Below are 16129 nucleotides of genomic sequence, written 5' to 3' on the forward strand. Positions count from 1 at the left end.
TAGGCTGGGGAGCCCAGAGGCATCTCTCTGCCTTCCCCTGACAGTGGGGGACCAAAGGGTCCCACATGCTTGGAAGCATAGTTTTTGTATCATATTGCCTCAGAACCTACGACAAATGTGTCTCACCCCCTTTCTAGAGATATCTGAACTCATGAACTTGAAATTTTCATGTCTTTTTTTTTTTAATTCAAGATCCATTTTATTTTAGTCCCAACTCCATAGTATATACACACTTATCCTTACATATTTGTACCATGTAACTGAGAATATTACCTACAGAGATATGTTCCAGCTTCTAAAAGCATACTACTTGATTAATTTATGCATAAAACAATTCAGGGATCCAATGAAAAGCAATAAATAAATATTTAAGGCGGAGAGAAGTGAAACAACACACTATATTCTGTGTAATAAAAGACAAATGATCCTTTGGATTTCTCAGACAAATGTCTTCCCTAAGGGATTATATAAAGTGTTTGACAAATCTCTTTAAAGAGAGCTAAAGCCCGTTGCTAGGGCATTAGTCTTCAGTTTACCAGGGGTACGAAGGAATATTCTTATTATTCCATCAATATTTTCAACACAAGATGCTTCAATAATGTAATACCACTTGTTATCTTGCACTCTTGCTAACTTGCATATATATCAGGTCTGATCAAAAACTTGGTTAAAGTTTTCTGTGAGAGTTTTTGATTTTTCATAAACCCAAAACTAGATTTTTCATTGAATTTTTCCAACCGGGGGGGGGGGAAACCCCAAACAAATCAAAACCAGATATTTTCCAACCAGGTCTTATAATCAAAGACATTTTAAAAAACAGTACATTCATACTGCCCACAAGAGGTACATGTTTTTGTGGGAGTGTCAAGTAGCACAACCTATATATGTAATTACCACATCAGTGTTTACGCGCTTGTTCCTTGAAGTGTATTTATTAATACACCAGAAAAAGGGGTCAACACTTGAGGTATCAGCATCACACTTACATGAAAAATGGCAAGTAGGCATTTATATTGTTTTTATTTTCTTCCTTGTTCTACACCCAAGAAAAAGGAGATCCTAAACACTATAGCATTGAAAGCACAGTGTTGCACAATTAAATGCCAGAAGAGCCAACAGTACAACAGTTAAGGTTTCCCTCAGCAATATGGATCAGTTTCTGTCTTCAGTTACTTCAGGGAAAATACAGAGTAACTTCACTGAAGTCAGTAGACTTATTCCAGGTTTGTAGTGGTATAGTTGAGAGTAGAATTTAGCCTTAAGCAATTTTTTCTTCACTGTTTGGAAGGTGTGGGTGAATATTTTGTCCAAACAATGACATTTGTCTTTCTTACTGAAAAGAACTTTTTATCTCCTAATCATGTACATCCACAAGCTATTTCTATCTTCTTTTATTAATATACACTATGGAGGTCTTCCTCTGCTGTTTCTGCATATTCTCTAGTAGGGAACAATAATTGGCAGTTATCCTCTTCATATTTTTTTCCTTGAGCCTCTTTGCTTTCAGCACATTCCGGGAATCTCAGCCCCTTGCTGCCAAAATCAAGAAATCAGAATTGAGAATCTAGACTGAAGAAGAGCTTTCAGAAGTGCCTATTTGGTGCTAAGAAAAAGAAGCCAACTGCTAGCCTTCACACAGAAGGAGAAATAAGATGGTTTGTGAGAGACAAAATGACAGAACAATGTGAAAAATGCATTACATCATGCTTAGGATTTTTGCACTCCCATATGAGAGTGGGGAGGTGGGAAAGGGAAACCACAAAGATAAAGCTTTCTAAATATTCTGTCAGTGACAGAGACAAAGGTGGGACAGACAATATTTCTCTTTAGCCTCAGATTTCTCAGTTGGTCTTAAGAAGTTTTATTTCTCATCATTGCCATTTAGACTTATCTTTTGAGTCTCTTAATCTCTTGCTACTATCTTGTTTATGGACAATGAGACTACAGGTAGTCCCAAACTAAAGTCCTATGACTAGACACCAAACTTTTTTTCCTCCTAAGGTGGGGTGGGGAAAGAGTGTAGAAACCCCATTTGAAGTTTTTCAAATAAGTCCTTAGCTCTAACAAGAAATAAAGCAAGTGAAAAAAGTTATATACATATTTTAGAAACAGAACTCATGTTAGTGGTGATTTGACCTGAGTATACAGAACAATTACTAACAGGACTCATGTCCTGCTATTCCATCCCGATGTTATACGACAACCTAGTTATACAGGATTTTGAATTATTTTACTTTTGAAAAGTTTGTTTCCCCATAGGAACCATTAGGGGAATGCTAGGATGCACAAAAATTCCATCTGCCACTGTTTAGAAAATTGACTAGGGAGCTTAAAGTCTTTACCTACTTCAGTAGCAACAGGAAGGAGAGATTTAGAAGAAATAAATGAAGACTACTAACTTATTTGTCTATTCCACTTCTTTGCTTTTATTCCCCCTTGCTTCCCCACTTTGTAGCAGAGATGAGCCTTTCCAAATCTCTCCCCATAAACCAGTTACCTTTAGATTTCCAACTGTAGCAGAAGCCTCAGAGACAGTTTTATTTTCTTATCTCGCTAAACCACATTAAGATCTTTCTTAAAAAGGCAGAACAGTGTGGCTGGATGTAGTTTTCACTCCACCAAATAATCACTCTTTTGTGCAGAAATCATTAGCTTCAAGGCTTGCTAGAGCAAACAACCAAAAGATCAACTCTTAAAAGAGCTATCCTAGGAGGCAAGGCTGCTCCTAGCTGGTTATATAGGGTGTAATTAAAAGCAGGTGTGTAATTGGCAATGGGTTATCTCACTCAGAGTCAGGCACCTGTGCCACTAGGGTATAAAATCACAACTCTTGACTCTTAATGTAGACTATGAAAAGATGAAGTTCATTAAGAAATGCCTAGTAGATGACAGGAGTATGGTAAAAGCAAATGACTGATCCCCACAGAGGGGGTTAGTTGTTTGCTTATTGTTTACTACTCTGCTATGAGTCTCTCATTTCCCCACTACAGTGAGGTGGGCAGCAGTCCACTATAAAATAGCTTGAGATCCTGAATTTATTTCTAAGGAGCCACTGAATATTACAACCTTCAGTGATGCTGGAAATTTAAGTCTTGTACTACACAGCTAAAAGTATGGTAACAGAGACCCATAAAAGGCAACAAGTCCCACAGCTCTACTCTGATATAAACAAATCTAGTGTTAATGTGTATCTTACCTAAAAATATTCTCGGTATGTTTAAGTTTATGAGTAGTAGGTTCCTGGAAACGCTCTCCATTCTGTGGCTTTGGTTCAGGAAATCCCTTCTTACGATCCCAGATAGGCTTCACCTCCTCCTTAGGTGCTTTGTCCTTATTAGCCTTGTCGTCTTTGATCTGCTTGGGAGATATTAGAAAGCGTACAACCAAAAACAAAACAAAAAGTCATAATTAGACATTGTGGATGACTGAAAAGGAAAACAAGTTTTCCACCATCAATGGGCAACTGAGCAACTGTCTTCAAATGTTGTATGGCAGGAATAGGTTGTCAAGTTCTAAAATGTGGCCTGCAACCACCCTCGCCTTCTGATCTATGTTAAATATGCAGGCAGCTGAATTCATCTACACTGTGTGCAAATCTGCTGTGGCCTTGGAAATCTCAAGCATCCTTACTTCTCATGCAATCAAGTCAGTCTCTACCACTACCTTGCCCACCATCCCCTTCCTGCTCATGTGTCTGTTTATTCACCTGTTGTGTATTGTCTAAATCATAGACTGAGCTCTCTGTGGCAGGGATTGTCTGGTTGGGGCCCTAGGCGCTACTGCAATAGAAATAATATAATCTTAAATTGATTTGCACAAAGCAAGTGCATGCTATGAGGATGTAGCCAATACAGTCAACGGCACAGGAGGTATGTGCTATACGGATGTACCTAGGACTTTCTGTGTCATAGCAGGTGCATACTACCTAGCTATTACAAGTAAAGTTTGCAATAGTCAAGTAGTTAAAAATTATGTTTCATAGCAATATTTGCTTTGATAAATGTATAACTGGGGTTATCATCACCTGTACCCCAGTCTAAACAGTGACTAGTGGAGGAGGATACTGTTGGATGTGAAGCTCTTACGCCTATGAAGAAGCAGATGTTTTCTCTGAAAACATTAAGGCAAGATTCCCCCCCTTCCCCTACAAGCCTTTGCCCGACATAAGTCTGACTAAGATCCAGAATCATTATGCACTAGTTTCACTCTCTAATCCCCACCCAGAAAATTCTGGACTGAAAATTATTTATTATCGCCACTGATGGCCTGACCCCAGCATGCTGAGTCATGGTTGGATGCTGATGGAAAGTGCAGGATATGGCAATTGATTTCAGTTCTTCTGTTCTGTGGACAGAATTATTCCCACTAAGTAAATTAGCTAGACCAGCAGCCAAAACAAGCTTTCAATAGCAGTGGAGGAAAATACCAATGTTAACCCAAGGAAGATCTCCTTTTTTGCCTTTAGCTTTGCCATATTTGGGAAATGCTCTGGTGGGCAGCCTGAATATCATTTATTTGGAGAATTGTCTGAAAACCTTTAGCAAGCTGTACCTATATTACTCTGCATCCTATTGCCCTTCCATCTGATCTGAAGAGAAAAATAAATCATCCTATTCTAGGACAGATTTTTTTTTAAAAAAGTACTCCAAGCTGCGTCTAGTGGAAAAGCCCACTACACTATTTCTATCCTTCCTCCGCTCAATGCACCTTTCAATAGCCAACCTCCAAGGCATCCCCTCCCACTTTTCAAAAGCAGGAGCCTCATGGGGAGAAGGGGAGCGCTTACAAAGCACCTGACATGACTGCGCAGCTTGAACCCCTAAGACCTGTTCTGCCTGGAGCTGGCATTAAGTGCTGTTCATACAATGCCAGTACCACAAGTGACAGCTATCATGTGGTGTGGACTGCAAGTGTGTGTGGGTGGGAGGGGATGAGTTTTCATACATTCTGCGTGAATTTGCTTCTGGTGACAGATGCCGGCTATACAATTCTGAGAGAAAACTGCTCTGTCCTTAGAATAGGCAGCAGCAATGCACGCTTCCCCTATACTGCCCTGCTAATGAGCCTCAAGGTATGTCCACGCTGCAAAAAAATGGTGTATTCTGAATTTGGATTAGCTAACCCCGGTTAAAATAGCAGTGAAGACACAGCAACTCAGCTTTTAACTTGCGATAGCAGCTCAACGTCAACCCCAGGCTCCCCTATAGGTTTTAACTTCAGCTGCTAACCCGAGTTAAAAGTCGAGTTGCAGCATCTTCGCTGTTAACTCAGGTTAGCAGCTCAAGTTCGAGCCTATAGTGGAGACTGGGGTTAAACCTGAGCTGCTAACCTGAGTTAGAAGCTGAGTTGATGGGGTCTTCACTGCTATTGTAACCCCAGTTCGGTAACCCAAGTTAAAAACACACCTTTTTGTGCAGTAGACATACCCTCAGCTACGACCAAGTGGAATCACGTTAATAGGTAAGAGGGGAATTCCCTTTCCATGATCACGGATTCTTTGGCCTTGATGCTGTGACTAGCAGCTGCCAAGCCTATTATTGCTAGGGGCAACAGTAGCGGCTTTGAAGATGTGAACTCCTAACTTCTAGGAACCAGTCAGAGACAATCATTTCTGTTAACTCACTCTAATGAACAGTCATCAGCTTGTAATGTCTTTTGGTCACTCCCAATCTGGGCAAGATTTGAACCAGTGATGTAATAACAGAAAAAAGCTCTGGCTCTCATTAGCAATCCCCTGCACTACTCAATCCCTTTCTGAATGATTTAGAGACCTGGGGTGTTGATTGTTTCAGGATTTCAAATGCCAGGACTTCTGTGTTGGGATTTTGAAAGGGCAGAATTTCCTTTTATGAGATTTTCATCAAGTCCCTTCTAAATCTCATTAAAAACCCAGTATGTCAGCTGCCTGAGCTGCAGTCCCAGCTGGGGCAGGTAGTGTATCTTACATCTTAACTGAAATTGCTAAGAAAACTAATAGTAAAAAAATACGCTTTTAGAATTAATAGGCTAGGGAATCCCTTTTCATGGGCTAATAGGATTTGATTTAAAAGATTATGGTTTCTTACCAAGTGTGTGAGGGGGTGGGGGAGGGCAGGGACACACACACACAAATAATAAACACAAGTGGGCTTTTTGACTAAAAAGAAAAGGAAGATAAAATAGGTTATCAGAGAAACACTTCAAGGGTTTAGGGCCCAATCCTGCTCCTGTTAATTTTAATGGCAGAACAGCCATTGACTTCAACAGAAGCAAGAACAGCCCCTTTCATAGCAGTGCACCCTAAAAGTGACAGAAGTAAACATTTTTGTATGCTTACACATCTCAGTGAATTAGGGATCAATATATCTCACACTGAAAGGAATGGAAAGGCTCCTACTGATTCCAGTGGAATTAGATCAGACCTGCAGTAGTATCTTCAAAAAACACAGCCCATCTCCTCCCACAGATCCTGACCCTCAAATCAAATTGAACGTGACTGAAATTTTTCTGGAGGTTTGTAAATTGTTCGGCTATTTTTATTTTTGCCCATTTCTCCATCTCCAGGTTCCTGCTAGGAATGTAAATTAGAACTTGAGATGCAACATTTCCACCCAGAGTTTGAACACCTCAAAGTTTTGGTTCTGTCAATTATAGAGATGGCAAACTTTGGTTCCTGATTTGGGTTCAATTTTGGAATGCCCCAAAAAGCTGTGGGCATCTAAAGCTATCTCTAGGTGGCAGCTGGGAGCAGGATTCCCAGCTTGGGCAGACAGAGACCCACTAGCTCTGCTCAGGCTAGTGTGCTAAAAATAGCAGGGTAGCATGGGTGGCAGCTCAGGCTAGCCACCTGAGTAGAAACCCACACATACCCCCTTGGGTATGTGCCCAAGCTGCTGTGCTACCGCTGGCTACGTTGCTATTTTTAGTGTACTAGCTCAAGAAGAGCTACTGTGTCTCTGTCCACCCAAGCTGGAAAGTGCATGCCCAGCTGCAGTGTAGAGGTACTCTAAGGTTTAGGTTTGGGGCCCATCTCTATCAAAGTAGAGATACCTTTATACCATGAGAAAAGGCTGCTTTTGCAGCCTGTCTAGCCAAACCAGAAGCAGGACATACCAGGAGTCTCATGTCATGAGAAAACTTGTTCTGATGAACTTTCCAGACCAGTTTTGCAGACCCAAATGTTGGGACAGTTCAAAGAAGCAGCCAGACTTTTGGTTGCTAAATTGAGCTTAACCTACACTGTGAGGGCCAGATTCTGATCTCACTTAAAGTGGATGTGCACTGGTGTAACACAGGTACACAGGCATAAATCTGAGGTAACAGAGAGAGGAGAAGAACGCCCCCAGATCTAGTCAGGCTTACAGTCTCGCAACTCTATTAATAACTACATAACTTGTCAAAATACAGGCTTTGTTGAATTTTGTGTATCACTGTCATGGCAGGAGTGTACTGAAAGGCTGCTCATCTTGCAGTAGTGAGAATATCATTCTTGTCCTAAGCCAAAAAGCGATGGCCAAGATTTTTCAAAAGGACTAATGATTTTGGGTGTCCAACTTGAGACACCTTTTGGGAGGTGGGTGTTTAGCACTTTCCAAAAATGAAGCCCTTTAAAGGTGTCTTAAATTGAGCATCCAAAAACTGAGGAATGCAAAATCTCTAATCCCTTCTGAGAATATTGGCCATTATCTTTAAGGGTTCGCTCTTGCAGTCTATACTCATGGGGGTCCTGTGAGATGCAGGGCATCCTCAGCTCCGACTAACTTCAATGGGAATTGAGGGCACTCAGCACTGTGCAGGATGAAAATCTAGCGAGGCCAAGTGAAATTGACATTATTGGTCATATATTTATCCAGCCCCTTTTTAAAAGAATCTCCAGTATGATCTGATTTTGTGTGGTGGTAAATTCCACAGGCTGACTCCTTGTTGTGAAGGAATATTTTCCTTGCATTTGCTTTACACGCATTCTTTGACCTTGACGCCGTGACTACCAGCAGCCAAGCCAAGCCAAGCCAAGCCTATTGTTGCTAGGAGCAACAGTAGTGACATTGAAGATGTGGATTCCTAACTTCTAGGAACTAGTCAGAGAATCATTTCTGTTCACTCACTCTAATGAACTGTCATCAGTTTGTAACATCTTTTGGTCACTCCCAACCTTGCCCTCATTTCATTGAGTAAATCTTTCCTCGGTTTTGTGAGGCAATCAGAGTGACTGTTCAGTTTTTAATTTAACCTTCACTATCGTAAGTATCTCCATGAAGAGTCCTTTAACTATTCTCCTTTGCAGGCTAAATTATCCTAATTTTACCAAACTCTCCTCATATGAATTATAAACATTCTTCTACCTTCTTCATTGCCCTCTTTGATCTTTTCAATCTCACCTATGTCCATCTTCAATTGAAGTATCCGAAACTGGACACTGCACTCCAGAAAAGTCTGTAGCATCGTTTGCTATCAGGCCTGATCCTCAGGGTGGGAATAATCACCTGTAATATGCTGAGTTCCACTAGCTGCTTTCCTACACCCCAAGATATTGGGTCAAATCCTCAGCAGGTGCAAACCTGCTGCACTGATTTACAGCAGCAGCAGATCTGGCCATCAGGTTCTCCAAGCAGATACATAGGCAGGTCATCCTACCTTTACTAAATATCCATCCAGCAGGGCTATAGCTTACTTTATACCACATGGATGAGCTTGAGCCCAAAGGGGCACAATCCTGCACGGCCCTGAGCACTCTCAACTTTCTATTAAAGTCAATGGAAGTTGAGGCACTCGGCACCTTGCAGGATTGTGCCAAAAGCAGGTCCACTGCACAAATACTAAGCACCTCTCTCTGTTTGCCAATTACAAATCTGAGGAGTAAATGGTTCCCAACCTTATTTACTTACCATACAGTAAAACACCATGGCACCAGCTCCTGTGTTTACAGTAGAAATGCAATGCAGTAAATTTTGTAGAATTTCTCTTTAAAACAAAAAAAGAATCTTGGGTCTGCAAGGTTTATATAATTAGGCACTGGATTATTTGGGGGAAGAAAAATCATTAGTTAGATCAGTTAAGTGGCCAAAGGGACCTGGAAGCATCCATGATTATTATGAAAGTAGGTCTCAGTCACAAGAGTAAAGTTCGTAGTAAAGTGGAGGAAACCAGGGAAGGATGATTAGTTGGAACAATCCTGAAAAATCCATCTCCAGGGCCCAAATCTTGCTTGCATCACTTACTTGAGTGAGTCCCACTGAAGTCACTGGGATACTCGTGTTACGTAAGGCAAACAAGATTTGGTCCTAAGGCCCCAATTAGAAAAATACTTAACCATATGCTTAACACATGAATAGTCCCATCCCTATTGACGTCAATGAGACTATCCACCTGCTTAACGTGAAGCATGTGCTTAAGCGTTTTGCTGATTCAGGCCTTTACGCTAAGGGCCCATGCTGAATTTGTTTAAATTCCTGAACATTTCCTTATAGCATCAATTTTTGTAGATCATAATTACCTGCTGTTTTTTGAAGGTGGGTTGAAGTTTCTCGTCTGGTAACTTTTCCTTTTTAGCTTCCACTTTAACCTCTTTTTCTTCCCCCTTTTTATTTTTAAGATGAAAATGTCATTCGACAACAAGCCCTGTCCCCTCCCATTTGCCAAAGCTGTGCTCACATACCCGTCTTGTGCTGCCGTGCCCACATCTCCTCCGTGTGCAGCTGTGCTTGCTCTTCCCCTCGCAAGGGACTGTGCTCCCACACCCACTCTGGACTTTTGTGCTTACTTCTCCCTTGCCGTGCCACTGTGTTCACCTATCCCAGCAGAGAGCGCCCCCAGCCGTGCTTGCTTCAAACAACATACACTTACAGTCAGCGCCCTTCACACAGAGTTTCCCAGGTGCCCACATATCTCCTGTGTCGAATTGTGCTTTTCCATCCCTCGGGCGTTATTGCACTAGGCTTAAAGCAACAGGAAAAGGCAGCGTTAAATTGTGCAGAGATCTTGACATGCAAGGTTTTCCTTTGCAGGATCTCAGAGCCAGGGTGGGGAAGCATAAGTGTGCCATGCATTGCATTATTGATAAGTGGAAGCAAAAAGCTTTAGTAAAAAGGAAATCAAATATTTATGGAACAGAGAGTTAGTAGTTTAAACACAAGGACAGAATTGTGAGTAAATTCCAGTCCAATTTTTTTTCTTGCATTACATTTCTCACAAATCACAGGCATCATCCGTTTGGTGCAAAATGTTTACTGTACCTGTTTTCTTAGGGAGACTGTTTGAGGTTTTTCCTCTTGCACCTTCTTCCCTTTTACCTGTTTTTCTTCTATTTTCTTCTCTTTTACCTGTTTATCTTCTACTTTTTTGTCTTCAATTTTTTTCTCTTCTACCTTTTGTTTTGCCTTTAATTTCTCCTCTTCTAGCTTAGCCTTTTCTTCAGCTGCTCTCTTCTTCTCCTCTGCCTTAGCCCTCTCCCTCTCTTCTGCTTTCTTCTTCTCCTCTGCCTTAGCCCTCTCCCTCTCTTCTGCTTTCTTCTTCTCCTCTGCCTTAGCCCTCTCCCTCTCTTCTGCTTTCTTCTTCTCCTCTACCTTAGCCCTCTCCCTCTCTTCTGCTTTCTTCTTCTCCTCTGCCTTAGCCCTCTCCCTCTCTTCTGCTTTCTTCTTCTCCTCTGCCTTAGCCCTCTCCCTTTCTTCAGCTACTCTCTTCTCCTCCTCTGCCTTAGCCCTCTCCCTTTCTTCAGCTGCTCTCTTCTCCTCCTCTGCCTTAACCCTCTCCCTTTCTTCAGCTGCTCTCTTCTCCTCCTCTGCCTTTGCCCTCTCCCTTTCTTCAGCTGCCCTTTGCTGTTCTGCCTGAATCCTCTCCCTCTCTTCTGCCTCAATCCTTTCTTTTTCCTGGGCTGCTCTTTTCTCTTCTGCTTCAATTCTCGCTCTTTCTTCTTCAACTTTTTTTTGTTCCTCTGCCTTAACCCTCTCCCTCTCTTCTGCCTCAAGCCTTTCCCTTTCCTCTGCTCTCTTCTTTTCTTCCTCAGTCTTTTCCTCGTCTTCATTCCTAAGCTTCTCATGATCTAGAACTAAAGCTAGATTTATGGCCTCCACTCCTGCCCTAGGCTCCCCTACCAGTAGGACACTCGTATCATTCTCTGCTTTGTGTTTCTCTGCATTGACATCTAGGGTTTTTACTTCTAATACCACCGGTCCCTCTTCTTTGTCTATTGTTTTCTTTTCTATTGTTACTTCTACCTGATTTTCCTCTATGGTTCTCTGTTCTGGCTTTTCCTCCTGCACCTCCTGCTTATCTTTTTCTTCTTTCTTTTCTTCTTCTTCTTCTTCATCTTGCCTCCAGTTGTTCCTCTGGTACGATGTAGTGACAGTTTCAGCTTCATCAATCTCGTAACGCCCTCTGCGGGTTTCAGTCTTTTCCTCTTTCCCCATGGTCTCATTTTCTTCCACACTGTTTATCTCTCTCCCACTTGGTAGTGACAAGCTCTCATCTGTGACTGTTGGGTCAAACTCCTTTTGACGGTCCAGGGCTTCCTGGAGACGCTTTTGGCGTCTTTCCTCCCTTCTTGCCAGTCTCTCCAAGAATGCAGCATCGTCTTCCCCTTCCCCTTGAGTGTTTGTTAGTGTTGTTGTAGAACGTTTGGTCTCCTCTTCTGCCACACTGTACAGAAGTGACACCTTTGCATTAATCAAGTACCATAACAAAGCATTTGCTTAGTTATTTTCCAGAAATAGAATACATTAAAATTATCACATGGCTCTAGAATGGGATAGGTTAGATACTTTAAAGATTTACCAAAACAATGCTAGGGATAACTATGGCATTTCTGCCTTTTATGAATTTGGTGTTTCATAATAATGATGACTGAGAAAGCTTTTCCTCCATGCTCCTGAGTAGCGACTCTATCCCACACCTATTGAAGTCAATGGGAGACTTTCCATTGACATATGTAGGCATTAGATTGGTCCCTAGAGCCTTGGAACAACTGAATTAGAGACAGCCCTGAGGAATATTTGGAAATGTTTTGTTTGTTCTGTGGAGACCTTCATCTTGGCTTGATGTGTTCAATAAAGCTGCTAGCTCTTTCTCTTAACATGAAGTCTCATTAATTAAAAGCTCTTAATATAGGACCAAAGTCTGAGGTCCTTACTCAAGCAAAACACACAAGTACTTCAATGGGAACATCTCTACTAATGGGAAGGTGGCTGTTTCTTTCCAGTGATGGTATAAGGATTAGAATCCAAGTCCCCAGAGCCTGGGACAGCTGACATTGCCACATTCCCACTGGGAGGCATATAGCACCCTATCCAAGGAGCACTATCTAGAGTGACATCACATTGCAGACCTCTGATTGGCAAAGCACACTTTTAACCCTGGAGGGTGGCCCAGGAAATTATCTGGGCAACAACATGGATTTTTGGTCAGCTGTGACTTAGGACAGAACCTTGCTTCCTGATCTCCAGTCTCTGACCCCAGCCTGAGCCTGACCCTAACCCTAACTCTGCCTCCTGATTCCATCCTGCTACTACATCTGGTCTCCCATCCCAGCCTGACTCTGACTCTTGCGTACCAATCCCAGCTCTAGTGATTACTCAGGTCCCTGCTCACTGACTCCGCCTCGTGGCCATCCTTGGCTGGTGGCCACGAGCCCAGCTGTGACAGCTAGGCATGCCCACCTATGCCCCAGTTCTGTACAAATGGCCTCTGCTGAGACTGCCTGCAAGTGGGGGAGCAATTAGTGAAAAAAGCAATTGTGATACGGACACTGGTCCACCAGGAAGTGGACTGAGTCTACCAATCTAATTTCATACATGCCATTGACTTGCCATCGGTACCAGTACTGGATTCCATTGCCAGTCCCCCGAGGGATCTAGGCTCCTTCAAACATTTTTTTTCCCACTGAATGCATCCGATGAAGTGAGCTGTAGCTCACAAAAGCTTATGCTCAAATAAACTGGTTAGTCTCTAAGGTGCCACAAGTACTTCTTTTCTTTTTGTGAATACAGACTAACACGGCTGCTACTCTGAAACCGTTCAAACAGCTGTGGTATTGCTCTTCATCTATATTAATTTTCCCTTTCCAGATGTTTTTGCTTTGTACAGGAAAACGGTTAGCATCCATGAACAAGAACATAGCTATTTTCCCAACTTTCCCCTGCTCAGTAAGTAGGGTTCTATCTACCAGGCATGGGAGCTAGTGGAAGTGAATTTCAGATTGAGGTCTAGATTTGACCTATCTGCTTGATGCCATAATGAATATTAATGATTCCTTAAAAGGTTATGAACAAACGTCTTATTATAATTGTAGGTTTGCTGGAATTTTATTTATTTACAAAGATATTCTTGAATGACAGAAATACTTAGGGCTCAATTCTTCCACCTTTGCTCACAATGAGTAGTACCTTCATCTCCAAGCAGTTCCTTTGACACCAGGGGGACTTCTCACAGGGTAAGGTCTAATTCAGAGTAAGACCGGCAGAATCTGGATCTTAATTTCTAAAACTTGAAGTATATGCTCTAAATATATCGATTACCTGGACTGAAAACTCCACCAATTCATCTATACACAACCAACTGTGTAGAGGCTTACTTGTTCTGGGCATTAACTTCTGGTTTCTCTGTCACTTGTCCTGTTAGATCATCATCTTCCTTTTGCCGCAGCCTCTCCTGTCGAGCCCGTCGACGGCGTTCTCTGGCGGCTTCTTCCTCATCATCATCATTTCTTTGATAGGCTAGTCTGCAATGCATCATTTGAAAGGGGTTAATAAAGATAAGATCATATATATTCATATATTTTATGAATGATTTGTGCAACATTAAAGATACCTTCAGTAGTGCTAAGCATGTGATTTAAAGGGACATTCTCAAATACAGAAGTTTATGCCAAAATTTTTCTTCGCTTTTTCAATTATTCCTCTCTTTGACATCACAGCTTCAGATCAGACCACCATAGTGTAGACATAAGGCTGAAAGCCCAGTGTGTTCATCTCCCCTAGAAGATTACTGCAATGGAATTCATCCGGACTGAAAGGGATGCAAAATAAAAGTGAAGTAATTTGACTGCCTGCAAGGATCTGGAAGGATCTTTTCTCCTACGTCCAACACTGCACAACAGGCTGTGAAGAATGAGTGGGTGGAGGAAGGGATGACTTCTTCAGAAACATTATGAATTAGCCACTGCTGGAAGCAGAATATTGTCCCTGATTAAACCAGTGGCCTAATCTGTTTTGGCATATGTTAGCTTCCTCTCAGTCTTACTCTTTGTGAAAGCATAGCAGCAGTGCATGCTTCTCCCCATGTCCCTCTTACCAACACTTTGCCTCAGCAAAGGCTTGTTGTTCTCCTCTGGACTCTCTGTAATTTGTCCACATCCTTCCTAAAGTGTGGCACCCAGAACTGGACCCAATATTGCAGCTGAGGCCTCACCAGTGCCAAGCAGAGTGAGACAGTTATTTCCTGGGTTCCACATATGACACTCCTGTTGTTACACACCAGCATGATATTAGCCTTTTTTGCAACTGCATCACATTGTTGACTCATGTTCAATTTGTCATCTACTATAACCCCAAGATCGTTTTCAGCAGTACAGCCACCCAGCCAGTTATTTCCCATTTTGTAGTTGTGGATTTGATTTTTTTTCCTATGTGAAACACTTTGCTTGTTTAGTCTAGAGAATAGAAGTCTGAGGGGAGTCATGATAAGTCTTCAAATATGTGAAGGGCTCTTATAAAGAGAATGATGATCAATTGTTCTCCATGTCCACTGAGGGTAGGACAAGAAATAAATTGCTAAGTTTACAGCAAGGGAGATTTAAGATAGCTATTAGGAAACCCTTTCTAACTATAAGGGTGGTTAAGCACTGGAACAGGCTCCCAAAGGAGGTTGTGGAATCCCCATCACTGGAGGATTTTAAGAAGAAGTTAGACAAAACACCTGTCAGGGATAGTCTAGGCATATTTGGTCCTACCTCAGCACAGGGACTTGACTAGATGACCTCTTCAGGTCCCTTCCAGCCTTCATTTCTATGATTCTATGATTCATGCCCCCCTCTCCACAAGAGCTTTTAACTTTTCCTTTTAATTGAAAGTCCGCATCACAGAAAATGAAGGGTGTTGTGGCAAGGTTGGAAGGAGAGTTCAAAGCAGAAGAGAAGGGGCAGGGAAGACAGAAAAAAAGCCATTGACATTTGCCATTAATTTTAAGGGGTACCAACTATTCATTTAGTTCTAAAATGGAAAGCAAGTGAAAGCAATAACAAACTAATGGGGTCTTAACTATGTTCCTGGAGGCAGACTCTCCCTGAGATGCAAATACACTGAATAAACTGATTGCAGAAGGACCACTTAATAATGAAAGACTCTGGCAGCAAGGAGCCTTGTATCTTTTTAGTCCTGTCAGAACTCCAGCTGTGAGAACCATCTCTTATGGCTCTGACAATACTTTGACAAAGGAGTTCTGTGTTTAGCCTCTGGCAGCTGGGCAATGAGCATGGGTGAGTCAATTTCCACCACACCTTGTTAGTGGGATGTCTAAACCATGACCCTAAAAGATGATGAAGTTGTTTACTCTTCCCTCTATACACAAACAGAAGGCTCATACACAGAAAAGTGAAGAAACCCCCGTATGCCCTTTTTGAAAATCACCAATCTGCCCAAAAGTTAAAAAGGAAAACAAAATATCCTTAACCTGCTATATATGTCAGATGAGGGTAAAACTTATGTTTCCTGTTTTTAGGCCCCTATAATACAAATAATGAGTAAACTCCCCCACCCCCCTGGTAATATCCCTCAAAGTGGTAGTAACTCTTTTAACTGCACCTAGTGTATATGTTATACCGAATAGCTTGCCTACAGTATATAGGTACATGCATGAAAACAATACAACTATCAGATATCAGACACTACACGTAGAGATTAACTTTTATGTTGGCATGTGTGTGAATTCATTACTTTTCCTCAATATTTGATTAGTAGATGCAATAGCAATAATTACTAATAGTATCTTAGTTTTCTGTAGCGTATTTTACCCAGAAATGTCCCAAATTACTTTCTAGGCTGTTTCTCAATGGACTACTTCACTCACCTCAGAAATGCAACTATTTCTGGAATAAAACACAGCAGCCTTTACAAACCAGTCACACTGTGCAAAAGTTAAGATAGGAGGAAAAACTCCTCCA

The 16129-nt window shown here is 41.8% G+C and overlaps 1 protein-coding gene across 13 annotated transcripts in view; it reads right to left on the bottom strand.

Annotated features, from left to right (window-relative positions):
• The window catches only part of CALD1 (caldesmon 1), a 236554-nt gene that overhangs the window by 21682 nt on the left and 198743 nt on the right, over window positions 1-16129 (bottom strand). For 8 of the 13 annotated variants that reach the window (XR_012155774.1, XM_073319335.1, XM_073319326.1 and 5 more), the window contains 4 exons: window positions 13544-13690; window positions 10212-11613; window positions 9473-9556; window positions 3197-3357 (listed from right to left, as the gene is read on the bottom strand). Coding sequence is in view for 12 of the 13 variants with exons in the window: in XM_073319335.1 (XP_073175436.1) it covers window positions 3197-3357; window positions 9473-9556; window positions 10212-11613; window positions 13544-13690 (1794 nt within the window). In the remaining variant the exon portion in view is untranslated. The remainder of the gene's footprint in view (window positions 1-3196; window positions 3358-9472; window positions 9557-10211; window positions 11614-13543; window positions 13691-16129) is intronic. The other 5 variants (XM_073319384.1, XM_073319429.1, XM_073319417.1 and 2 more) reach the window with 3 other exon arrangements.

This window comes from Lepidochelys kempii, chromosome 1 (assembly GCF_965140265.1).
Source record: "Lepidochelys kempii isolate rLepKem1 chromosome 1, rLepKem1.hap2, whole genome shotgun sequence".
NCBI classification, from domain to species: domain Eukaryota; kingdom Metazoa; phylum Chordata; order Testudines; family Cheloniidae; genus Lepidochelys; species Lepidochelys kempii.